The sequence below is a fragment of the Mytilus edulis genome, chromosome 11 (assembly GCF_963676685.1).
Source record: "Mytilus edulis chromosome 11, xbMytEdul2.2, whole genome shotgun sequence".
In the NCBI taxonomy this organism is placed as follows: Eukaryota; Metazoa; Mollusca; class Bivalvia; order Mytilida; family Mytilidae; genus Mytilus; species Mytilus edulis.
In genome coordinates, this window is record NC_092354.1 from 69,524,604 (window position 1) to 69,552,279 (window position 27,676).

General features: G+C 31.9%; 1 protein-coding gene across 1 annotated transcript; it reads right to left on the reverse strand.

Annotated features, from left to right (window-relative positions):
* Positions 1–7,241: 7,241 nt before the first annotated feature.
* LOC139496157 (microfibril-associated glycoprotein 4-like) lies at positions 7,242–27,016 on the reverse strand. The gene is made up of 7 exons (XM_071284623.1): positions 26,623–27,016; positions 18,656–18,746; positions 15,471–15,578; positions 14,569–14,702; positions 10,175–10,271; positions 8,447–8,611; positions 7,242–7,637 (listed from the first exon to the last, which is right to left on the reverse strand). Exons 1-7 carry the CDS (start codon positions 26,920–26,922, stop codon positions 7,402–7,404), a joined length of 1,131 nt encoding a protein of 376 aa, XP_071140724.1. The 5' UTR covers positions 26,923–27,016; the 3' UTR covers positions 7,242–7,401.
* Between the last annotated feature and the right edge of the window lie 660 nt (positions 27,017–27,676).

Below are 27,676 nucleotides of genomic sequence, written 5' to 3' on the forward strand. Positions count from 1 at the left end.
ACAGCATCCACCAACTATACCGACAAACCGCTAATACTACTACTACTACAACTGCTTACTGATAATAAAAAGTGGTATGATATGAATCAGAATCAGAATTAAAATCTTACCGGTGTATAATTGTCTAGATTAGAGAAAGAAAACCCTTCACTGTCGTTTAGTGTGTCTCCTGGCAAGGAAACAGACAATAGTTGGCAAGTCAGGGTATCTGCTCTATAATTGACACCACTGCAACCCTTGTAACGCGTACATTCTCGAAGACACATCTTTTGTCCTATATTTTCCATTGCGAAAATTACATGTGCGTCCATTTGTTTGTTATTCTGAAATAAACCTAATACGTTTTGAATACAACACAATATTGTCAAGTAAGACATTATTACTTCTGCAAGTGTAAAGATAGTTAACATCCTTATTCGTTGATATTGCAAACAATTATGACAACCTTTATCGAAAATTTCATTGATAAATATTTTAATTATTAAATTTAATACATGCACAGGAATTTAATTTATACAGTTTTGTTAAAAAGGAAAACCGACAAAAGAAAATTATAACACTATTACTAACATTTACTAACATAAATCAATTATATTATTATTTTGTTGCCTAGAAAATATACATAAACAAACAAAATTAAAATTGTGTACAGGGTAACACCTGGCAACCGAAAGCTTGAATTTGAATCAAACACAGGTGGTCTAGCGTCGGGCATAGTGCAAAGCGATTTGGTGCCACGATAAGCATAAGTTCGATCCCGGCCAGGAAGATAAAACAATTTGCGAAAAAATGTTTACGCAAATTTACAGATCTAACATTTTTTTGCTACTATTTATACGAATTGCATATACAGAAAATGTGCTAAAGCCTTGTATCGCCATCACTGGGATCAGATTGCTAAAAATCTTCGTGGAATTGTCACTGGTTGATACGTACTTATAATACAGTAACGCGGTGACTGCATCCTACATTTATTTGAAAGATCCTACACGATAGATAATTCATCTGATCCTTAATATTCCATCTTCATGCCTTATACATGTTATATATCATGTACTGTTTTACGACGCTAAATAAAAAAAAAAACTAACGAGGAAAGGTAACACCCACCAACAGAAAGCTGTGTTTTTTTTTACATCATACTTTGTTGAAGACATAAATTTGAGTTTGTTGTGATAGAATAAAAACAAGGTTGAATACATCATGGATTTTGATTTTGAAATTTTGATATTCGAAATAATGTTTTCATACATATTACAGAAATGACAACAGTTGATAACTTGTTCCTGGGTGTTGATTGTCAGACATTTCACAGTTTTAGTTATATGTGTTATAGTCGTAATACAATTCTGTATAGATTAATTATCAAGTGTGTGAAATAAAAGGAAGTCAATAGGTATAATTTGTATTGCCTGTTATAAATATTTCTTCAATATTACAAAACACAATATATATCATAAATATTTAAATACACAAATGAAAATACATAAACATAAATTTATAAACAAATTTTTTGGCAAACATCCGCCGCTATAAATTTATAAATAGAAAGAAAACTAGAGGCTCTAAAGAGCCTGTGTCGCTCACCTTGGTCTATGTGAATATTAAACAATGGACACAGATGGATTCATGACAAAATTGTGTTTTGGTGATGGTGAAGTGTTTGTAGGTCTTACTTTACTCAACATTCTTGCTGCTTACAATTATCTCTATCTATAACAGTACTTTCTGTGGAAAATGTTATTGAAAATCTTCAAATTTTAAGAAAATTGTTAAAAATTGACTATGAAGGGCAATAACTCCTTAGGGGGTCAATTGACTATTTTGGTCATAGTGACTTATTTTTAGTTCTTACTTTGCTGTACATTATTCCTTTTTACAGTTTATCTCTATCTATAATAATATTCAAGATAACAAAAAAAAACCAGCAAAATTTCCTCAAAATTACCAATTCAGGGGCAGCAACCTAACAACCGATTATCCGATTCATCTGAAAATTCCAGGGCAGATAGATCGTGACCTGATCAACAATTTTACTTCCTTTCAGATTTGCTCTTAATGCTTTGGTTTTTGAGTTATAAGCCAAAAACTGCATTTTACCCCCATGTTCTTTTTTTAGCCATGGCGGCCATCTTGGTTTGTTGGCCGAGTTACCGGACACATTTTTTTAACTAGATACCCCAATTATGGCTAAGTTTGGTTAAATTTGGCCCAGTAGTTTCAGAGGAGACGATTTTTCTAAAAGATTACTAAGATTTACGAAAAATGGTTAAAAATGGACTAAAAAGGGCAATAACTCCTAAAGGGGTCAATTGACCATTTCGGTTACGTTGACTGATTTTTAGATCTTACTTTGCTGAACATTATTGCTGTTTACAGTTAATCTCTATCTATAATAATATTCAAGATAATAACCAAAAACAGCAAAATTTCCTTAAAATTATCAATCCAGGGGCAGCAACCCAACAACGGGTTGTCCGATTCATCTGAAAATTTCAGGGCAGATAGATCTTGACCTGATAAACAATTTTACTCCTGTCAGATTTGCTCTAAATGCTTTGGTTTTTGAGTTATAAGCCAAAAACTGCATTTTACCCCTATGTTCTATTTTTAGCCATGGCGGCCATCTTGGTTGGTTGGCCGGGTCACGCCACACATTTGTTAAACTAGATACCCCAATAATGATTGTGGCCAAGTTTGGTTTAATTTGGCCCAGTAGTTTCAGAGAAGAAGATTTTTGTAAAAGTTAACTACGACGGACGCAAAGTGATGGGAAAAGCTCACTTGGCCCTATATAATAATATATACAATTACTTCCGCCCACGACGACGTCATTGACGTTCATGTATAGACTACAAAGGTACACAAACATAGGAACATAGTTCGTGCTATATTGCATGCAAGTTGCATATTTGAATACATCAAACAAATTCATATTATGTACATTGAGAATACCCACATATTATGCTTACTAATTTTAAATCAACACTCAGTTTAAAATTCACTATCGCAACTTTAAAAGTGAAAATCACAAAATAATGGTAAATCACCTTTATTTAAGGAATGACTGTAATATCTTTTCTGTCTTTGAGGAAAAAGTAGCGGATGATTTAACAGTGTGTACCACATTGTTTTATGTTATTTCGAATAGCCTGACAAAATATTACAGCTTTTTCTTATAATTTAATTCTAAATTCCATTTTAAATCGGCGTTAATCATGCAAAAACGTTGATGACGTCATGGTCACATGGCAATATTGTGTCTATGATATGATAAACAAAACCACGTCAGCCAATCAAAAGACGCGTTACATCCAAAATTAGTTTATATAATTATTTTAGCAAGGATTATAGATATTTAAAATTGAATTAAAGAAATTAAACTAAAACACTTGCAATTTAAAATTTACATCAAAACTTTAAATGTGAAAACCACACACATATATTTTTTTATTTGTTTTTACTTTTAATTATTTAAGCAACAAGGGTAATACATATTTGAAAAACCAGGAAATGTCAAAATGTCATTTTATACATGCAAGTTTTACTTTTAATGTAAATGTATATGTTTTGTCTTTTGACGAATAGTTCAATGCAAAGATTAATCTGTTGAAGGGAAGACAATCCAATCTTATTTAGCAGTACTGATTCTGATAGTGCATGCTTCATCACAGGTTAACCAATACCATTTGGGTCTTTGATAACATTGCTTTGATTGTAAACACTGTTTTCGGTGAAGGATGATTTAAAAAGTTATAATCTATTTTATATTGTATGAAAATGATATAGTTTGTGACTGTATTTTGTTTTTTTGTTTATGGAAATGACATAAACACAATATTGATATTCAACATAAGACAAAGTATTTAGTTGTGTGGCCTTATCTATCGGGTTTCAATCTTATCCAAATAATTCGGTTGTACTGTGTATTCTACATTGATTTCTGAGTATTGAAAAACTGGAATACTTATTATATTATAATTATGTTTCTCTAGATTGCATTTATCTGCCTGCTTTTCTTGTTTAACTTTGGATGTTTTATCTTTCAAAGTGGATGACATTCAATAGATGTTCATGATGTACATGAATAACCAATAAATTGATTACCTATCAGTATTATTCAAACGTAGTTGTTTACTTTTACAAATTGTGACTTTGGTGAAAGAGTTATCTCATTGGCATGCATACCTCCTCTGCTGCTATCTTTTAAATGCAATTCATGATTTTGCATATGGAATTAATGCCGAGTAAGAGCAATTAAAAATTGAAATTTGCTTTGTTTTTACAGGTAATATGGAAGAAAAATAAGTTAAAAAGACAATAGGATTTAATTGGTTGTATGTAAGCAGACGTGCAATAAGTTGGTTTTGTTTATTTTAACTTGATCTTTTTGTGTGTTTCTACTTATATTCATAAAATGATTTTAAATTTCCTTTTATTCAATTTAAAGGTAGGGATGTATAATTGGTTAACTTTGTCAGTAAATCAATAAATTACTTTTCTGACAGAATTTGTGGTTAATACCAATACCAATCTGATCCATAAACTGTAATCATGGAATCGTGTATATTTATTCGTATTTTATCATTTACTAAGCATGTATATGAAAGATTTTGCATATGTATAATGAATGGAAGTAAACAAGCCATAACTTCACATCCCGGCTGATAACCCATATTAGGGTACTCTCGCGCAAGAATACACAACAGTGCCACTCGTGTAAAGTACTTATGGTATTTCCGGTATCGTCTGTTTACAAAAAAATGCATACAATATGTGACTAGAAAGAACATGATAGAGGAAGATCCGTTTATAAATGTGAGTGTAGGAGAAACAAACAATACTATTTACTCGATGAAAATGCTAATGCTATTAGGAAAAGTAACGTAAGCTTGTTTCACACTTGGCTTTTAAGGGCATACGATACAGTTTTGATTCCGTATTTACAGTTTGATGAAATTTTCCATATAGGCTATTTTTGGCATAATTAAATCAAATATGTTATAAAAAATATACCTTCATGTGATACTTTTTGAGTTAAATATGGTCGAAATTTTGTAGATTTGCCGGATTTGTGGCCATATTTTTCAATTCGAAAGAAAGCCATAACTGGTTTGTTTTGAATTCGAAAGATAAACACAATTTGTTTTTGTTGAATAATTTGTAATTTTTGTATTATATAAGTATCATAAAAATTCTTGCATTTTTTATTCAGAAATAACTCACATTTATCAAATGGTCATGAAAAAAAAATGCACAACTTATGTACAAAATGAATAGAAATGTCGTTTTAAAAAATAGAGGTCCATGCACTCGTTTTTAAAATGAATCAGTTTGAAGGATAAAAATCAGTCTAAAAATGCATCTTTTCCCAATATGTCACAGTTTGACGTGGCGAAAATAACATTTTACGTTAGCAACGTCATTACCTCCCCTGTAACTGTATTGTATGCCCTTAACATAACAAAAACCGTGGTGTAGAGGTTAGAGCATTGAACTTAAACACAAAGGTTCCCGACAATTTCAGGGATTGACATCATTGCGAGTACTCCACTATAAATAAATATATTGAAACTAAACACGAAAACAATGAAAAAGGGAAAGGAAAACAACCGATTTCAACCAATGCAAATGACAACATGGACCTATATGTTGCCAATTGTTTTTGATCTGTGACATGTGCGAGGATTTAAAAAGTGAAGAGTATGAACCTAACGCGCTAAAGTCCACACAGTCATCAATAAATAGACATTCAAGTGAAAAATCTAACGTAAACAATATAAAAGATATCAAGATTGAAATTTTGCATTTGCACATGACGCGTATTACGTCTACAAAAGACTCATCAGTGACACTCGAATAAAAAGAGTTATAAACATCCCAAATAAAATACTAAGTTGAATAGTATTAAGGACATAATAATCCTAAGAGTGTTGCCAAATTATTTTCATAAATGTTGTTAACATGTGCTTGTTTCTATTATTTCGTATCAAATAAGTAACATTTGTTTTTTTAATTGATGATTTCGACAAATAAACACAATGTATATGGAACAGTCATTGGGCAAGAATAAACTTGGTGAACTAGTAAAGATAATGTCATAGAAAGGATGATTAACAGGTCGAAAAGCTAATCCTTCAGCAAGAAAAACATCATTGTTGCATTAGCACGTTCAGGCAACAACAGTAATGCAGTAAAATGTAGCGTCTACAAATGTATATTTTTAAGCATCCTTAGATCAACGAATTGAAATGTCCATATATTGTCTGATATTGTATCCGGTAGTACGTCTGTTTGTACAGAACAGTCTGTTATTGAAATATCGACAGTAATCATGTTTAAATCCAATTACATTGTATATAGATCTTCAAAATGATGATAATTTAGTACTTACTGATTTTGATCTACATTGAGTAACACATACCATTGACAATTGTGAGTCATCTCATAGAAAACATTTAGTAATAATGATTATAAGACTGTAAACACTTCTAAGCTTCCAACTTTTCTATGATTCAACATTCCTCTATAGGAAATATTACCGTAAATATATACGAAGGTAGACATGTTGTTGTTGGACAATTATTATGTATTTGTTTGAATCATAACTTTACTTCTTCGATAAGGTTTTGACTGTTTGTTTTGGTTTAATAACGTGTTATGTCTTATTATTTGGTGTCTTAAAAAATAAATAAAGTTGCCTTTCAATACCATCATTGTCTTATTCCCGAATATGACTGCTATACTGAGGGCGATTTTGCAATTATATACGGTATTTTGTACATCCAACATTTATATATTTATTGTTGTAGTTTCTGTTATATTGTCGGTTGGATAATCTATTATATCTTATTGTTTTAGTCCAAAAACAATCCAGAAAATAACTCGCAGCTCAGATCTAAGTCTCAGATTCCTTATGTGATATTTAATAAGGCCACAATTATATGCGACTGTCATACAAGTTAAAGGTTAAGATAGCTATAAAACCCGGTTGTATCAACCATTTTCCATTTAAGAAAATACCTGTACCAAGTCAGGAATATAAATAAGTTAAAATCATCTTTGATAAATACGATGGAAGAAATCATGTAAACATTGTAAAATGAGGGAAAAGACAGCAAGCGGAAATTAAGCATTTTTTATACGGTTTTAGAATTTTCAGATTTTTAATGAAGAAGTGTAAATCTGCTGATGTGGCAGATTTATTTCTTCAAATAATTCACAAAACACAATATTGTATTGTGATAATTTTAATCATATAGAAATCCGCTAGAAAAATAGCATTCGTTCTGATACAGTTTATCGAAATGATTTTTTTGTGATTATTGAGTGTCACATTAAGATTAAGCAGCAATCGTGGCGTTTACAACATCTGCACTGTAATTTACGCTTTAATTAAAGTTATGCTTTACGGAACATCATTCTAGTTGATTTAAGTGAGTAGTGATGTCCTTTCCATTCCTTCCAATTCACACCATCAGCAAATGTCGTATGCGTTCCGTTCAGATAAAGTCCATTCAGGTTGCTCCTGTGACAAGCATTGTACCACCAAGCTCCTTTGTAGTCCTGGGCACATTTCATTTTATGTTTATCTTTAGTCGAAAACATTTGTCCATTGTGATACGTAAGTGCATCTCCTAAAGTAAATAATTTCACTGAGTGTTATTGATAAACGATAAGAATACTTGCAATGTTATAATAAAAATTGCAATCAATTTAGGTTATACGCAAAATGTGTAGAAGATATTCTCAAAGATACCAGGATTACAATTAAATACATAGAACGAGAGTGAACATCAGACTCATTAGCTGCATTACAATGAAAAAAGACATGATGGCCGGATAGCAGATCATATGTTAAACCAGTTCTTGGAGAGAAAAAATAATTTGTTTTTGACCCTGATAAAAAAAATGTTTGTTTCACCCTCAGCTGCCACTATATGTTATGCTAAAATTAAAAATTGTTTTCAACTTGTTGCCAAAAAAAACATAGATTGTTTCTCGCCGAAGGCGAACACAACAGTTTGTCCAGAAAAAATTTCCATTAAGTAGGCATATTTATAACACTTTCTCATATTAAAATGTGACATTATCTGTGTTTTCGCCCCTTATATGGAAAAGTGATAATTTTAATCAATCAATAGTATTTTCAGTTTTTAAAAAGTAGAAACTTTTCGTTTAAATGGAAAGTCTAAAAAAAATGAATGACATTATAGATCTTGACAAATACATGCAATAGTTTCTGCTGTTTTTTCTATACAAACTGGCGGAGGACAACCGAGCAACCTTGAGATCTACTTTGTTCAAATATTTGTTTGGACAGTTTTAATTGTAGTTCCTAAATTAACACTCCCTTAGACTAATTGACGTCAGACGTGTTAAAGGTTATGTAAACAACCTCTAAGATTTAAACTGTAACAACTTTTCCCATTTTCTCAAATAATACCTGCATCTCCTGTATAGGTACTGAACTTCAGTTTGAATCCAGAACTTTCATCGCTGATAGAGAAGTGGGTGTATTCAGCATAACGATGATTACCGTCAAAATCCTCTAATTCGATTCTCATTGTAAAGTTGCCTGGGTTTGTTAAAAGATGTAGATATGTATTACCTGAAAATTAAATGGATTATATCTTAATTTACAGTAGGTTTGTTATTCGTGCTATGTGGAAACTAAACGAATTTTTAAAGTACAGTCAAAGCTGTAATAAATATCAACTTTCTTGTCACTATTCTTTGTCTTTTGTCACTGTAGTTACATGAGTACCTCATAAAGTTTAAACCGGAATAATTACATAAAATGTATGTTTAATTAAAATACGTTATTCTGATTGGCTAACTGCGCATCACGTGTTATTCATTAAGCAATTACATTACACAATAAAACTTATCATTCGTGATAACACGAGGTCCCACAATAAAGTGCACAGGTAAATTAAATAAAATCTTTAAAAATCGTGTTTTTATGATCCTAGCTAAAAAATGTAATTATAAGTATTGAATGCTTCTTTTTGTAACTTCATAGAGTTGTAAAAGCGCTGACCGTGCACTGCGCACATTTTTAGATTGAAGCGTTTCCGCGCTTTATACAAAATGTACTTTGGTCAACGCTTTTACACCCCAATAAAGTTACAAAAAGAAGCATTCAATTATTAAATAATCTATATCAACCCTCATGTTAGGTCAGTGTTCCCAACTCCCTAGGAAGACCGTTATTGGCATGTTCTACTGTAATTGGCAGGTTTTAATTTCGAATTCGATTTCACTCGGGCCTTTAACATTTCATAAAATTTTCCAATAGGCATTTCTTTCATTTAACCAAAATAAGATAAAGGATAAGATAGATAATGCTACGCTATTAAGATTTGATTTGCAATTTATCCTTGGCAAATAATTGTTCATCTAACAAGATCTTTTCCAAGATAAATTTAAAAAAAAACAATTGGCATTACAACTTTGAATATTGACAACTTTCATTCGCCCCTCTTTTATAAATAGACTGGATCCGTGTCCTGATCTGTTTCTGAACCCAAAGGTGACTCAAATGCCCGTATGTTTTACCAGTACAGTAATATGAATCAAACGTGTACAAAGGGAGTTTGATTAACTTGGTAGTTTTAATTATTATACTCTATTTAGTTGTAGCATCAAATGTTAAACGCAATATATTTCCAAAAATGTAAATAGATGTATTCAATTGATTGAAATAAAATATATGTGGATTTAACAGAATTCTATTTCGTTTCCTCTAATGTTTTCAAAGGTACCAGGTTTATAGTTTGTAACGCCAGACGCACGCTTCGTCTACTACCAGGATTATACCAGACGCGCGTTTCGTCCACTTAATAACTGATTAAAAAAAGATATCAAAATGAAAAATTTGCAATTCCCTTAGGTTTTGAGTATCATCATTGTTGAAAAACTTTCATAAAAAATAGTTTGCATCTTATCATGCTTACTGGCTAAGAGACGTAATGTTGTTTATTATACATGTATATTACATTTTTTTTCTGAACAATAGAACAGTAAAAAAAAACCACTTTTATATTTGCTATCGGCGTCCGTACTCAAGACTCACGCTCTGATCAGTCAAGCCAAGCATTTGTGTTACTTTTGTAATGCACTTTCTATACGAATTTAAATAATAATTCAAATACGTAGAAATACATCCTACCTAGCCAGAACTCGTCACTCATATTTCCAAATCCGAGTTTGTAAGAATCCCAATCCCTGTAAAAGTCAACATTGCCGTTCTGTCTTTTCTGGAATACCTTAAAAAAATAGTGAAATCTTTTTAAACTCGTGACATGGATTTTGACACATCCTATTATCGATACAGACAATCAATTTGTTGAGCACACGACAACTCGAGCCAACTTGCAAATTGGTCTCTTGTGGACAGTTGTTTCATTGGCAATCATACCACAGCTTTTTACCTCACCTGGCCCGAAGGGCCAAGTGAGCTTTTCTCATCACTTGGCGTCCGGCGTCCGTCGTCCGTCGTCCGTCGTCGTCGTCGTCGTCGTCCGTCGTCGTTAACTTTTACAAAAATCTTCTCCTCTGAAACTACTAGGCCAAATTGAACCAAACTTGGCCACAATCATCATTGGGGTATCTAGTTTAAAAAATGTGTGGCGTGACCCGGTCAACCAACCAAGATGGCCGCCACGGCTAAAAATAGAACATAGGGGTAAAATGCAGTTTTTGGCTTATAACTCAAAAACCAAAGCATTTAGGGGAAATCTGACATGGGGTAAACATGTGTATAAGGTCAAGATCTATCTGCCCTGAAATATTCAGATGAATCGGTCAACCCGTTGTTGGGTTGCTGCCCCTGAATTGGTAATTTTGAGGAAATTTTGCTGTTTTTGGTTATTATCTTGAATATTATTAGAGATAGAGATAAACTGTAAACAGCAATAATGTTCGGCAAAGTTAGATTTAAAAATAAGTCAACATGACCGAAATGGTCAGTTGACCCCTTTAGGAGTTATTGCCCTTTATAGTCAATTTGTAACCATTTTTCAGAAATCTAAGTAATCTTTTACAAAAATCTTCTCCTCTGAAACTACTGGGCCAAATTAATCCAAACTTGGCCACAATCATCTTTGGGGTATCTAGTTTAAAAAATGTGTGGCGTGACCCGGTCAACCAACCAAGATGGCCGCCACTGCTAAAAATAGAACATAGGGGTAAAATGCAGTTTTTGGCTTATAACTCAAAAACCAAAGCATTTAGAGGAAATCTGACACCAGGTAAAAATGTTTATCAGGTCAAGATCTATCTGCCCTGAAATTTTCAGATGAATCGGTCAACCTGTTGTTGGGTTGCTGTCCCTGAATTGGTAATTTTGAGGAAATTTTGCTGTTTTTGGTTATTATCTTGAATATTATTATAGATAGAGATAAACTGTAAACAGCAATAATGTTCATCAAAGTAAGATTTACAAATAAGTCAACATGACCGAAATGGTCAGTTGACCCCTTTAGGAGTTATTGCCCTTTATAGTAAATTTTTAACCATTTTTCGTAAATCTTAGTTATCTTTTACAAAAATCTTCTTCTCTGAAACTACTGGGCCAAATTAATTCAAACTTGGCCACAATCATCTTTGAGGTACCTTGTTTGAAAAATGTGTCCGATGACCTGGCCATCCAACCAAGATGGCCACCACGGCTAAAATTAGAACAGGGGTAAAGTGTAGTTTTTTGCTTATAACTCGGAAACCAAATCACTTAGAGGAAATCTGACAAGGAGTTAAGTTGTTAATCAAGTCAATATATATCTGCCCTGAAATATTCAAATGAATTGGACAACCGGTTGTTGGGTTGCTGCCCTCCAATTGGTAATTTTTAAAGAAATTTTGCTGTTTTTGGTTATTATCTTGAATACTATTATAGATAGCGATAAACTGTAAACAGCGATAATGTTCATCAAAGTAACATCTACAAATAAGTCAACATGACCTTAATGGTCAATTGACCCCTTGAGGAGTTATTGCCCTTTATAGTCAATTTTTAACAATTTTCATTAATTTGGTAAATTTATGTAAATTTTTACCAAATATTTTTCTCTGTTACTAATGGGCAAAGTTCATTATAGATATAATTGTAAGAAGCAAGAACGTTCAGTAAAGTAAGAACTTCAAACACATCACCATCACCAAAATACAATTTTGTCATGAATCCATTTGTGTCCTTTGTTTAATATGCACATAGACCAAGGTGAGCGACACAGGCTCTTTAGAGCCTCTAGTTTTTTATACTTGCACCTAAATAAGAAACCTATTAATGGACCGTCATAATTATCAGCTACATGTATCTCAAAAAAGATAATCTCAGTAAATTACCATTGTTTACAAAAAACATGGTTTCTCGATTTCTTTTGGTCGACATTATTATCATTCTAATTGACTGTGGTTAAACCCCAAATAAGATTGATTGATTGTTGGTTGCTTAATGTCCAGTGGCAAATATTCAAATATTTCATGCATATTCAGGACGAGAACAAGTTCACAATAAATACAATAGATATATAGGCAAGTGTTTTACTGCCGGTCGGGAGAAGACCAAATGACCATATTTCTATTCCCCAGTCACCCTTGGTGGGACCCAAAATAAGAATTCCACATTGAATTCAATATTGTTTGAAAAGTGGCATTGTTATTCTTGTCTTTTTTAATCTTTAAACTCGGATAATAAACTACTGGTTATGTCATTTTTACAGAAACAATGATATAAAAGATATCAAGTTATGATCACGTGTATAAAGTTGACTTCAACCAATTATATTGTCAACAAAAAAAGAGTTTTTTTTCTTTTTCCTTAATCAATTTAATTGCAGGTATAATGACAGCAGTTTTGTCAACATACAAATTGTGACATAACCTATCAACTGGGAATTTAAACAAGACTAACTAATTAAAAAAGGTGTCTGTAATTATAAAAATAATGTATTGTGTAAATTGTATTTGTATTTATAGTTATCAAAGATGCAAGGCTTATAAATACATATGAATTGCATAATACATAAATGCACGAATATACAGACGGAAAATCTTACATATCAAACATGGTAACAGTCAGAAAAAAACAGAATAATGGTATTGAAATAGTAGTTATACATTGAGAAATTATTACTATTATTATTATGCAAGTTTTCAGTTCCCTTCAATTATTCGTTAATAAATATTTCAATGCAAATAAGGAGATATTATCTGATGTATTTACACCATTTTTAAATGTAATTTTTTTGTTTTATTTCAGGTTGAATAATGTTGAGGCCCTGTAAGATTTACGCTCTGAAAAGCTTTGCGTTCTCAATTGTCAAATCTATCTTTTGTAGTTATGACATTTAGTACATGATTTAAAACCGTTTATTGATAAAATAAATTATGTGTGAAATTGTTAAGCTAGTTATTTGATGACTTCTACACTTACGGATGAAGCGTAAAATATAAGTGGATTCTATTTTATAACAATGTAAATACTATATTTTATTTAAATGTCAAAGGCACTTTTCACATGTTTTAATGAGAAAATACTTTATATACCTTCTCAATTTATTTAACAATAATTGACAATGCACGTTTGTTAGAGACAATTTTTATAATTGTTAAAATTTGAAGCCAAATTGAGGGCGTAAAATATATTATCAAATATACATAACAAATGATATTTTAAAAGAGGGGTAAAAGATACCAAAGGAACGTACAGACTCATAGAACAAAAATAAACTGACGACGCCATTGCTAAAAAAAAAAGAAAGAAAACAGAGACATATGTTCCTATAGTCATACAGAGTGTAACATCACAGAATACGCACTAACGGAATCATGCTTCTTGTCAAATCACGGAATATGCACTTACGAAGTTGCCATTGTTATCTGATCCCGGATAATTCACATAAGGAATAATAATCATTGTAAGATCCCGGATAAAGCACATACGAAGTAATATTTAGTGTCAGATCACGTAAAATGCAATTATGAGGCCACAAATATTTTCAGATCACGAATAATGCATTTATCATGTCCCAATCATTGCTTGATCCTCGTTTAACGTCATGATCACTCCCTTTCCTTTTTGAGGCTTGTTAAACCTAGGATTTGTTTTGCATAGTTGTGAAATTTTAAAACAAGAGCTCTATTTTTCAAAATAAACGGGTGCCACATGTGGAGCAGGATCTGCTTACCCTTCCGGAGCACCTGAGATCACTGAGTTTTTGGTGGGATTCGCGTTACTTATTCTTTAGTTTTCTATGTTGTGTCATGTATACTATTGTTTGTCTGTTCGTCTTTTTCATTTTTAGCCATGGCGTTGTCAGTTTATTTTCCATTTATGAGTCTGACTGTCCCTCTGGCATCTTTCCTCCCTCTTTTAAGGACATTTTACCATTAACTTTCAATACTTGGTCTCAATGATCTTCAACTTTGTACTTTATTGGCATTATTACTATTTTGATCCGAGCGTGACTGATGAGTCTTATGAAGACGAAACGCGCGTCTTGCGTATTAAATTATAATACTGGTACCTTTGATAACTTTTTATCATTAACTTTCAATACTTACAGTCCACCCGCCTCCATTATCATTCATTTCACAGAGTACATTCATGGTGCCATTTATATTGAGTTGGTATATACCAGTTTTACAGATAGGACTTTTGAGATCAGAACAGTCCATCTTTACATCACATATATTTGCTACAATAAAGATATGTTCAGAAGTAATACTTGATCTTAGAAATGTAATTCAATTAGCTCATTGTTCAAATGGAGTATCATAAATGACTAACGCCTTGGAATTTACATATTTTCTTTCATCATAAGTTAAAAAGTGGCGAAAGATACCAAAGGTAATTTTAAACTCAAATGGCTCAATTAACTGACAGCGACATGGCTTTAAACAGAACTAGACAAATAAACAACAGAATACATTACACAACATAAAGATAGTACTATGACATGGAGGGGAGGTATCATGTTTTAACACATACAAAATATTAACTGATACTCTGCGATCCTTATTTCCATGCCTCCTGTTAGAAGTAACATATTTTAAACCATATTTTACTTGCCGTAGTTGAAAAAGAAGGTTTTCAATCGGTTTTTTTTTGTTCGTTTTTGTTTTTATACATTAAAAGCAGTCAAATATATCTGTACTCAAGTCTACGATTTCAAGTTTTTGACCTTTGAAATAAATATTATCAATTAATAGCTACCGACAATTTCGAAACACAACAGATAAATTAGATGTTTTGACCGAATTTACCGTTATAAATCAAACATTCTGCGATATAAAGTAAAATCATTTAACTACAATGACAATTCATCCGTAGACCTTGCAGTCAGAACGGTATCGATAGCAAATAATATCAAATATACGAAACAACTATTTAGCACATGAATATTTGATCTTTCTTTTCTTAATGTGTAGTAATAACAATAGATTTTCAGATTGTTTCAACTTACTTTCACATTGAGGACCAGTCCACTCATCAGGGCACGTACATAAATAGCTGTTCACCTGGTTAAGACAGATGCCGCCGTTTTTACAAGGCTGTGCATCGCACGGTGCTCCTGTAAATGGATAAAAAACGGTATTGTTATTTTTACATTATTGGTTTAATTTTAATAATAACGACTTGTAATACTTTTTGATTCATAGGCGTGGTATTTTATCATATTTTTTCACAAATGAACACGGATCTGAGCATTCCAGTCAGTGTAAAAATTTCGTTTTATTTTTTATTTTATGACAATCATCACATACGACAAATTTACAGATTTTTACATGCATTTAGTAACCATTACGTTTCCAAACTCTGAATAATTTCAGTTTTCTTGGGGTTTTGTTTTTTGTCGCATTAATAATACAATAAGATTATTGTGTCAATCATTCATTCTGAGTTCAAAGTCGTTCATACATATAAAAACATTGGTACATGAGCTTTTCTTTGTAAAGATTTTAACAGGTTTATTTCCGTTTTGTGGATATTAACGTACAAAAAGTTTGTTTGAAATATGTGTATACTACATAAAAAAAGGTTCATGAAATAAACTTCGATACGTATTTATTGCAGCTGTTTATGTAAACAATTCAAATGACTCTATACCTTTGCCATGTTTGCGAATTTGTCAAGTTCCGCTAGATTAAGTCATATCGGTAAAATCGTCATGATAATAGTGTTTGGATCATTTTTTTTTCTGAATAAGAAATACCAATTACAAATAAACTATTTTTCAAATAAGAGTGTGTGATGTACTTTTTTTGATACAACTAACAACAAAAAGAAGTGACTATATAGAGTGTAGTTAAAAGACATAGGTTGACATAATTTGGGGGGGGGGGGGGGGGGGAATTAAAACTAAGAGCCTGAATTTAACTAATGATTATATACAAAACACAATTAAAACTCACCAATAGGTTGCTCATTCATTTCTGGCAAAGCAAATTAAACAAAAATGTATTAGACATATCTTTGACCTCTCAACCGTACCTTTACCTTATCACCGAAAATGGTGAGACAATACGAGTTTTATTAATGTAAGTTAATCATGATTTAGATTAGAAAAGTAACTGTAATAAGAGGCAGCAGACCACACTGGGTCAAGCAAACATTATTAGTTGAGTAAAAATCGAAAATATCCTGGAAAACATGAAGAAAGAAAATCGTTCAAAAAACAAACGATCTAGAAAACATTCATTTTTGATATTTGTATTTTAGTGATAATATCGATTTGATTTTTTGTTAAGGATTGGAAGTCGTACATTAGTACAGATTATATAAAAAAAAAAATAATATTTAAATAAATAGGTTTATATATTATTTACAATTATCTACCGTTTAATTATTTTATAATTGCTTATTCTGAACGCTGATAAGATAACATCAATATATCGAGTACTGATATAATGAAATCATTTATTAAGCTGTTGGTCAAATCAAGCATTGACATTAAAATTAAAAAAATGAATGGATAACAGTTTAAAAAGTAAAATCACAAAAATACTGAACTCCACGGAAAATTCAAAACGGAAAGTCCACATGGCAAATTCAAATGATAAAAGACATCAAACGAATGGTTAAACAACTGTCACATTCCTGACTTTGTACATACATTTTCAAATGTAGAAAATGGTGGATTGAACCTTTTTTTTATAGCTCTAAACCTCTCACTTGTATGACAGTCGCATCAAATTCCATTATATTCACAACGATACGTAAACGAAACAGACATAATAGGTAAAATAGTCAATATAGAGGTACAGCAGTCATCACTGTGTCACAATCTCAATTAGGACAAAAACAAAGAAATTGTAAATCAACCCATAAAGGATTGCAATATTTGAAGTCCTGTGACTGAATGGCAAGGTTCACATCAACTCGAGTGTAGAGTCACGTGTTTGACGTCAGAATGTAAACGTCACACAGGAAGAATTATAAAATAAATTTTGTTCAAATTATTTTCAAAATTGTATACAGGGTTGAAAAATGTATAGTTCTGGTAGAACTAATTCAGAAAAAGATCGAGATTTAAAATCATCCAGAAGATCTTTCGAATATTGAAATGATTTATATCATTAAACATTTTGACTTGCTTTAGAAAATTCTGTTTCCGTTATGTTTGTACATTGTTAGCGATTTGGAGCTTGATATATTGTATAGTGTTTGCTGAAAAAACTGAACACAGAAAACAGAACCAAATTTGTATTAACTAATCATTTTCATGGAATGATACCCTGTCCAGTGTAGTTTGAGGAAGGGAACTGAAATGACACATTTTAAATACTGGTACTGCAATACATGTATATTCATTCATTTTAATTATTTCTAATATCTTAATAAAACATAGAATTGGTAGCTGCAATGTAAAATCTCAAATTGTAAAGACACTAAAGTAAACTTCTACTTCGTTAAATCATAAACTAACTTTGCTCTCAATTGTGATATGACATTTAAGGTCCTCGAGGGAACAGTAGAAATATCTAATATTGTCTTTGCTTTGTTAACACCTTGTCTCTAAATAAAAAACCTCCAGCTCTAAATTGTTAAAGATGATAAGATTGTTTTAGTGTTGTTGGGTTGTTGCATCAATGACACAAAACCATACATTTTCTTTCATTCCTAGCAACAACATAGTCATTAGCGAACACTATCAACTCAATACAATCAAGGATATTGTTTATTCAAACCAGAGAAACACCATCAATGTACAAATGACTTCGGTTAAATTTAGGATTTAAAAAAAATTGACAATCAGAAACTACATTCATTTGGCGAACAAGGTTATTTTGTCCAAAGGGTGGCGTTTCTCATCTTAAGTATGTTGTGTATTAATGGTGATATTTTGTAAACTTTTTGTTTAGTTTTTGTGGACTTTACTCGTTAAAGCTTCCATCCTATTATCCCTTTAGTGCTCTTATGTGGAATAATTCCACTGTAGATTTATTTTTAAAATTGATCGAATGGAATTAAAAAATAAATAGTATATGATACATGTTTTGACGAACCATATAGTAATTTCTACATTTACGCTTAAACGAACATTACATAAACTTGCAATATCCAAAGAGGACAAAATGAACAACAAAAATCTTTGTAATTGGGAAATAGTCTTACTAAGAAAGTTATTAAGTGTTGAAGTTTACTCACGATACGATACACAAACGTGTCCATTCTTATCCAATGGAACACACTTTTCACGTTCCTTACAGGGATTGGTAGGCAGACAACTATCTCCTTCCTGAAATTAAAGTTATATAAAGAAAATAAGTACAAATAACAAAAAGAACGCAAAATTTGTTTTTGTATGCTTAACGAATGAAACACAAGTAAACATGCTTTCACGTCGATGTTTCTTCGCGATAAATCATATAATGCTGATACAGCGTTAAGCAAACACCAATCATTAAGTCCTATTAAAACATGTCATTGTTTTGCACAATGTAAAGCCAGATTGGATAAAGAAGGCTCCAAAGGTCCGTGTATATCTGCGTTCATTCGTTTTTCGTTTTGAAATATCAAAAACAAAAAACAAAAAACGAAAGTGTTTTCATTTTTGGTTTTTGATTTCTTAAAAACCAAAATGAAAAACAAAAGTGTTTTCGTTTTTCGTTTTTGATTTCACAAACAAAAAACGAAAAACAAAAGTATTTTCAATTTTCAATTTTGATTTCTCAAAATCTAAAATCGAAAAATGAAAGTGTTTTCATTTTTCATTTTTGATTTCACAAAAACAAAAAACGAAAAACGAAAGTGTATTTATGTTATCTTTCCAACACAGTTTAATTGTCATTCAAAAAATGACAATGTTGTCATTTGTTATTCATTTAAAGATCGTTAAAGTATACATGCTCAGCGGTTGTCAGATCAATACTACTTTAATCGAAGATAATGTCGACGGATGCAAAAGTCTTTATCAATCTAAACAATAAGGGTGCGTGATCTTTACTTTTAAGTTTGGAGAGGTTAATCTTAGATGATAATACTGTAGCGTAACTAGCCTCTTTTACAAATAAGGCAAACTATATATTGTTGGCGAGGGAGGGGCTCAAGGACTCCAGAAGAACTGGAAAAAATGATACAAAATCTTTCATACCCTTTCTTAATCTAAAGCGCAAGTTTTAATTTATCTATTTTATTATGTTCTGGTCTCGGAGCAAAATATATAGATACAGTGTAAGACTTTTAGTATTGACATGTATGAACAATATCAAAAGACATAATGTAGGATGATGAAAAAAATAATGTAATCCACAAAGTCAAGTGTGTGGCTATTGTTAGTTTGGATTGGAAATTTTCTCACCGGAACGGTGATCGAACCAGGAACTTATGTTTTTGTATAGTCCGATGCACTAACCTATGTTACTTTTGTATAATGAGGATCAATGGTCTAGTTCCTCGTTGAAGACCCTCCAGCTCCTCTCAAGATGAAGAACAGGCATAAAAGCCCTGTTCATTAATAATTTGTATTTTTTCTATATATTGTGTGCGATTTTGTCCCGTGAACATTTACTCCACATCTCTTTATTTCGGACCTGGACACGGCTCAATGCTAGTTTAGACCTCCAATGTTAAAGGTCATATGTTTTTTTTTAAATTATTTGATGCCGTGGGATTGGGATTGGGATTTGTATACACTGTAAAAGTTTAATTTTACTTGTCCGGTACTTTTCAAAACATCTTCCGAACAATATCTGGACGTCGGTGTCGTGGGCATGTACAATTGCTAAACCACACATGAACGTTCTTTAGTCTTCTTAGATCTATTCCAACTTGTAGTCTTTTTGAGTCTACGACAAGCAGAATATGATATTTTATACCATTAAATATTGAAGCCATAGTCATGAAGATCGATTACTTGATTGGTGTTCCGTTAACGTAGCCGCAGAACAAAAACGCGAGAGCTACTTTTGAATATTTCTACAATTTTAAGTAGTTTTCCACTCACAAACACAATAATATTTTCAACATTTATTAAAATATTTTTTTTTTTACACTTTTACACTTTTATGTTGTTTTAAAATATCAATTTGACTTGAATTTGGGATCCCGCTAACATGTTTACCCCCGCCACATTTAAAATGTATGTGCCTGTCCTAAGTCTGGAGCCTGTAATTCAGTGGTTGTCGTTTGTTTATGTGTTACATTTTTGTTTTTTGTTCAATTTTTGTGCATAAATTAGGCCGTTAGTTTTCTTGTTTGAACTGTTTTACATTGTCATTTTGGGGCCTTTTATATCTGACTATGTGGTATGGGCTTTGCTCATTGTTGAAGGCCGTACGATGACCTATAGTTGATAATTTCTGTGTTATGTTGGTCTCTTGTGGAGAGTTGTCTCAATAACAATCATACCACATCTTCTTTTTTATATTTATATGAGTATATTTAATAAACATGTATATACCAAGCTAAGTCAGTTTATATCTTGTTTTTCGTCTGAATATACAAAAGGCGAGGAGAGCTACTTTGATAGATCAGGTTGACTGATAAGCTGTCTATATAAAGTAATGGGACAATGCATGGCATGAAGACATCACCAAATCACCGTATGCAATACTCAAAAAGACATCCAGAGCTTACCATATAGTCATCAACTACCCACTAACAGGCCGTGAGCTTTGGTTGGCTTTTAACTCAAATCCAAGAGCACAGCAAAATGTCAAAATATTCTATTCAAACTGGGTGACCTGGGAGAAAAAAATTGAAATTTCCAAAGAAACAAACACCCCTCAACTTTTAATAAGGAGATTTGGTATTAATGCAAATGAGTCAACTATCCAACAAAGTTCAAATGTAGTGGATGTAAGCAATTATATATAGGCAACCATATAATCTTCAACAATGAGAAAAAAACATACGGTAGTGTCGGCTACAATAGTCCATGAATTGAAAAATATGAAACAGTTCAATTGAGAAAAATAACAGCCTATTTTAAAACAACATGAATTACGAAAAACACATATAAAAGACATCAACAAACGAAAACCGTTGAACTACATGCTCCTGAGTTGGAGCAGGCACATGCAATATATTGGGCGTTTAACATGCTTGTAAACAGCCGGGACAGTTTTGTTACAGCACAGTATAAGAACAAATCAGTGGAAAAGGGCTTAACGTATGAGATCGATACAAAACAGAAGAAAAAAAAGGTCTAACAAAAACACATACCGAATGTGGCAGGGTATTTTTACCTCGTTTTCAAACAATCAAAGTACTGAAGTACTGAACATCGAATGACTGCAAGTTCTTTTGGATTGTCACAAGCACTTGTCTCAGAAAAAAATCACAATCTCTATACTTGAAAGTGAAGTACAGATATATTTTTTTTGAAACTCAGTACACATATACTATATCATATGATCTTTTTAATTTCAATGCCAAATATAGAGTTCTGACCCTCAATTCCACGGTCCACTAGACATGGAAAATGATAGTGCGAGTGGGGCATTTATGTGGTATGGACACATTCTTATTCAAATCCTTTATTAAAGAAGCCAGTAAATTTACTACAGATAACACTACATTTGTAAATTAGACGCACTAATCTAATCAAAATGTATATCTCTGATTTCGTAATACTTATGTGTATAAGAAAATTAATATATATATTAATTTTGATAAGATTGTTGAACGAACGCGTTCAATCTGAGGATTTTATTCTTGCCAATTTTTCCGACCGAGCAGAGCGAGTCGAAAACAATTAAATAGACGTCTTTCAAGCCAAAGTTAATATGTTTGCTATACACACATATGATTTTATTAAACTTGGTTATCAATTATTAATAAAAAAAATAGTCCTAGATAATAAAAAATCATGAAATATTTGGTCTAGTTATAAAAAAATCACACAAAAAAAAAAAAAAACAGTAGTTGTCGTTTGTTGATGTCGTTCTCGCTTCTCGTTTTTTAGCTCACCTGGCCCGAAGTGTCAAAAGAGGGACGAAAGATACCAAAGGGACAGTCAATAAAAGTCAAGTGTGCTTTTCTCATATCTTGGCGTCCGTCGTCGTAACTTTTACAAAAATCTTCTCCTCTGAAACTACTAAGCCAAATTCAACCAAACTTAGCCACCATCATCATTGGGTTATCTAGTATAACAAATGTGACCGGAAGAGCATTGAGGACTCATCAGTGACGCTCATATCAAAATATTTATAAAGCCAAACAAGTACGAAGTTGAAGAGCATTGAGGATCCAAAATTCCAAAAAGTTGTGCCAAAAACGGCTAAGGTAATCTATTCCTGGGATAAGAAAATCCTTAGTTTTTCGAAAATTCAAAGTTTTATATTCAGAAAATTTATAAACATGACCACATAATTGATATTCATGTCAACACTGAAGTGCTGACTACTGGGCTGGTGATACCCTCGGGGACGAAACGTCCACCAGCAGTGGCATCGACCCAGTGGTGTAAATAGTTATCAAAGGCACCAAGATTATAATATAGTAAGACACGCAAGAATAAAAAAAAAAATATTTGGCCTTCAATGTCTCTACCTTTTTTAATGTGAGTAACTTCATTGTTCACTTAGATTTCGATTTTGATATTGTTTTTGCTAGTTTCCATAATAGATTTCCGGTAATTGTTCTTCATAAAACCCTATGGGAAAGCACATTAATTAAATTTTTCAAACGTTTATTGGAACCCAATGATTTTGCAAGGTGTTGCAACCTGTAATGTAAAAATGTTACAGCCGATTGAACTGAGTGTGTAGGCAAAGGTAGCATATCCTTGGTTAGATTGCTTGTATTATTAGGTTAGGTAAACTACCCTCCATTAAGAGTAGACTAGTTCGACAGATAACCAATCAATATGTCTGTAGGACTAGGCTCCTTCTACAGGAGGGTGGTATACCTTACCTAGTTACTTCATAGTTCAGCTAACAAACAAGCGATCCAAAGATATTATCTTTGTCTACACACTCATTGTAATCGGCTGTAATGAAAATGCGGAGTTTGTGAGACCAGGCTCAAGCAGCCAGTCGGTAGCAGTCAGTTTTCAAATATATAAAAACAAATATTGCATAAGACTCAAACGTACTTCAAATGTTTTTATTAATATATAACCACTATATCATCAGTTTTTAAAATATAATTCAGCAGTCAAAGACACTTTTCAATGAATATTAAAATTTCATTTCTGGTTTATTTAAGAATTGAATGCTTTTTTTTTGTTACTTCATTGAGGTGTAAAGCGATGACCGAAATACATTTTGTATGAAAAGCGGAAGCGCTTCATTCTGAAAATGTACGCACGGTCAACGCTTTTACAATCCTATGAAGTTACAAAAAGAAGAATTCAATATTTATAATTACATGTTTTAGCTAGGATCATGAAAACACGTTTTTTATCAAGTTTTTTATTAAATTCACCTTTGCACTTTATTGTGGGACCTCGTGTCATCATGAATAATGATTTTCGTTGTGTAATGTAACATGAGATGTGCAGTTAGCCAATCAGAATAACGAATTATTATGAAACATACATCTTATGTTATTATTAGTTATATAAAGCCAAAATCAATCGCTTTCGATATATTACACAGCGTACTGCCCGCTTTACATTTTAAATAGTCAACACTTGGGGTGTTTATAGAATCGTAAATAATTATGATTTATTTTTTTTAATGATGACAAAATTGCACTATTGGGTGAAATAGCTTTCCTTATTATCGGCATCCTGTCAAAGAGTTCATGAAAAGTAATAATAATTCTGCATTAAAAGAAAAGAAAGTTGCACTCGTGCTTTAACTTTTTTTTTGCCACACAAAACTGTTTTTACAAAACATTCTACCTCTGAACTAGTGGATTTCGCTTAAATATGACTGGACAAAAGCGCATTTAAGGTTTATTTTTTGTATTCAAAGTATGGTGGGCAAATAAATTATTTATTAGCTTAAAAAAGATTGATCCGTGCTATAAATTAACTTGTAATTTTGATCAAGTAGGCCCTAGATCTCTAGCTTACGTTCTCACCTAGTGCAGATAAAAGTATTGACGCAGAATTTTTTTATTACCTGTCTGGTAAGGGTTTTTATAGGGTATACGACCTCAACTTAAGACCTACTTTAGAAGAAAAAAAATAAGCAGAACAACACCCTGAATTTTTCTACTGTAGAACCCAGCTACCCAGCTTCCCTTTGCACCTAGTGAGGATAATTTTTATTACATTTTCGGTAAGGATGGAGTTCGGTGTTCGACCCCAACTTTGGACGTATCTTTGAAAAAAAATAAGCTAAACAACAACCTTGATTTTTTTCTCCAGCAGACATCAGCTACCAAGCTCCCCTTTACACATTGTTCAGACAGAAGTATTTCCGTAGACATTTGTTTATTAACTTTTAAGTAATGATGGGGTATGGTGGGTAGCTAAAGGTCCACTTGAAAAAAATTTACAGGGTAAATAATGAAAGCACGATTCTTAATTAATAGACATAGAAATAAAGAGAAACCGTATGATAACCAATAGCAATCTCCCAGAGACAAACTAACGTTCATTAATGCAACTAGTATGATGGTCTTGATGCGGGGATCTTAATTTCTGTATTCTTTGATATTTTATGCCATATTTCTCTATTCTTTATACTTTTTGACAATTATTCTCTTATCATTACATTTTAACACCATTATTCTAGCCGTTTTATTTATTTCTTGGTCCATTGTCTCTATTATTTATATTTTTTGTCCACTATTCTCAATTCCATAATTCCCCATCAACGACCTCTAGTTAATATTACCTTATAGTCTTCACAAATAAGCAAAATTAATACCTTATAGGCTCCTAATGACAAACCAATTTAATATCCCAGTTTGAATTGTGAAATTGCGGAAATTTTGAAAATTTGATCAAGCAAAATACATTATCGTCCTCGTAGTTCGTAAAATACTGGCAGATGGATCTTGGTCATCAATTCTAATAATCTTGGATCGACCTTTCTAAACCTAAAAGTAATAAAGTTCACGCACCCATATTGTTCCGATTGCTAAAGACTTTTGCATCCGTCGACATTATCTTCGATTAAAGTAGTATTGATCTGACAACCTCTGTGCATGTATAATTTAACAACCTTTAAATGAATGACAAATGACAACATTGTCATTTTTTGAATGACAATTAAACTGTGTTGGAAAGATAACATAAATACACTTTCGTTTTTCGTTTTTTTGTTTTTGTGAAATCAAAAATGAAAAATGAAAACACTTTAATTTTTCGATTTTAGTTTTTGAGAAATCAAAATTGAAAAATGAAAATACTTTTGTTTTTCGTTTTTTGTTTGTGAAATCAAAACCGAAAAACGAAAACACTTTTGTTTTTCATTTTGGTTTTTAAGAAATCAAAAACGAAAAATGAAAACACTTTCGTTTTTCGTTTTGGTTTTTAAGAAATCAAAAACGAAAAATGAAAACACTTTCGTTTTTTGTTTTTTGTTTTTGATATTTCAAAACGAAAAACGAATGGACGCAGATATACACGGACCTCCAAACACTATAATCTTCCTATAAATGTTGTTCTGATTTTCATTTACTATTACAACAATACAACAACGTACCCATCAAATATTACTACACGTTCTGCGTCATATTTAAAAATTAACTTTTTACAAAACGTTTGATTTTGTTTTAATACTAAGGCTTTTCTACCTCATGAATAGATTACTTTAGTTGTATTTGGCAAAAGATTTAGGTATTTTGGTCCTCAATGCTCTTTAACTTCGTACTTTATTTGGCCTTTTTAATCTTTTGGATTCGAGCGTCACTGATGAGTCTTTGTAGACAAAACGCGCGTCTGGCTTAAATACAAAATTTAATCCTGGCCTCTTTAATGAGTTTATCTACTTAATAGTTATCAAAAGTACCAGGATTATAATTTTATACGCCAGACGCGCGTTTCGTCTACATAAGACTCATCAGTGACGCTCAGATCAAAATAGTTAAAAAGCCAAACAAATACAAAGTTGAAGAGCATTGAGGACCAAAAATTCAAAAAAGTTGTGCCAAACAACTATCATACTTACAACTGCTTAATAATAAAAACAAGGTAATACTATAATATTAAGATTATTGTTGATTAGAATTAGAACAATGTACAACTAGAATTAGTATAAAAAAAATCTTACCAAGGTAAAATTGTATATATCAGAGAATGAGAAGACTTCACTATATTTTAACTGGTCTCCTGGTAGGGATACAGACAACAGTTGGCAAGTCAAGGTATCTCGTCTGTAATTTACCCCACTACAACCTTTATAATGTGTACATTCCCGAAGACACATGGTTGGTCCTCTATTTTCCATTTCAAATATCACATTTGCGCCCATTTGTTTATTTTTCTGAAATAAACCTAACACGTTTTGTATATTCCACGATATTGTCAAGTAAGAAATTGTAACTAATCTAAGTGTAAATATAGTTAACATCCTTCTCGTTCCTCTTCTAAAGACTTATGAAAAGTTTTAATGGAATTTTTTTATCAATAATCTTTTTTAGTTAAATATTGATACTGGTAAAGTTATTTAGTACTACCGTCATTACTCAATGATGGAGTTGTTTCTAATTAACTTTTAACATAATAACTTTAACTGCACAAATATTATTGATTTGAATATCATCACTCTAGTTTGCAGCCGCATTGATCAACAAAATAAGATAATTAAAGTTGAAATATTAAATTTCAATTATTTACTCGAGTCTAAAAACATTTAACAAACAAATTAAATTGATAATGTAAAGAACAAGTTAAATATCGATTATGTTCTAATTCGCTAAGCTTAACCGAACATAAATTATTTAGTCAATAAAACTCAACACATAGGAATGAGCTCACCTTGTGAGTAGCACACTTTAATACTTTATTTTTTCCTCCAAGCATCAAAATACCATTTCATCTATTCATATTTCAATATTCATTCAAATGTTATTCTGCATCTAATAACTCATCCAAGAAAATCGCACAAGTTTCCTCAATACAACAAAGTCCGTATTGGGACTCCATCCAACTAAAATTCAAAATCAACAACAATCTACAAAACACAATAAATACATAATTATTAGAATTCATCTTGTCACATCATTAAACTGTCTAACTCAAATCTATCAAACGGGTGGGCTGGGGTGGGGGATATGTATAACGAAACGGAAGGTATGCTACTCGGAAAAGGCAGAACGTCGAAT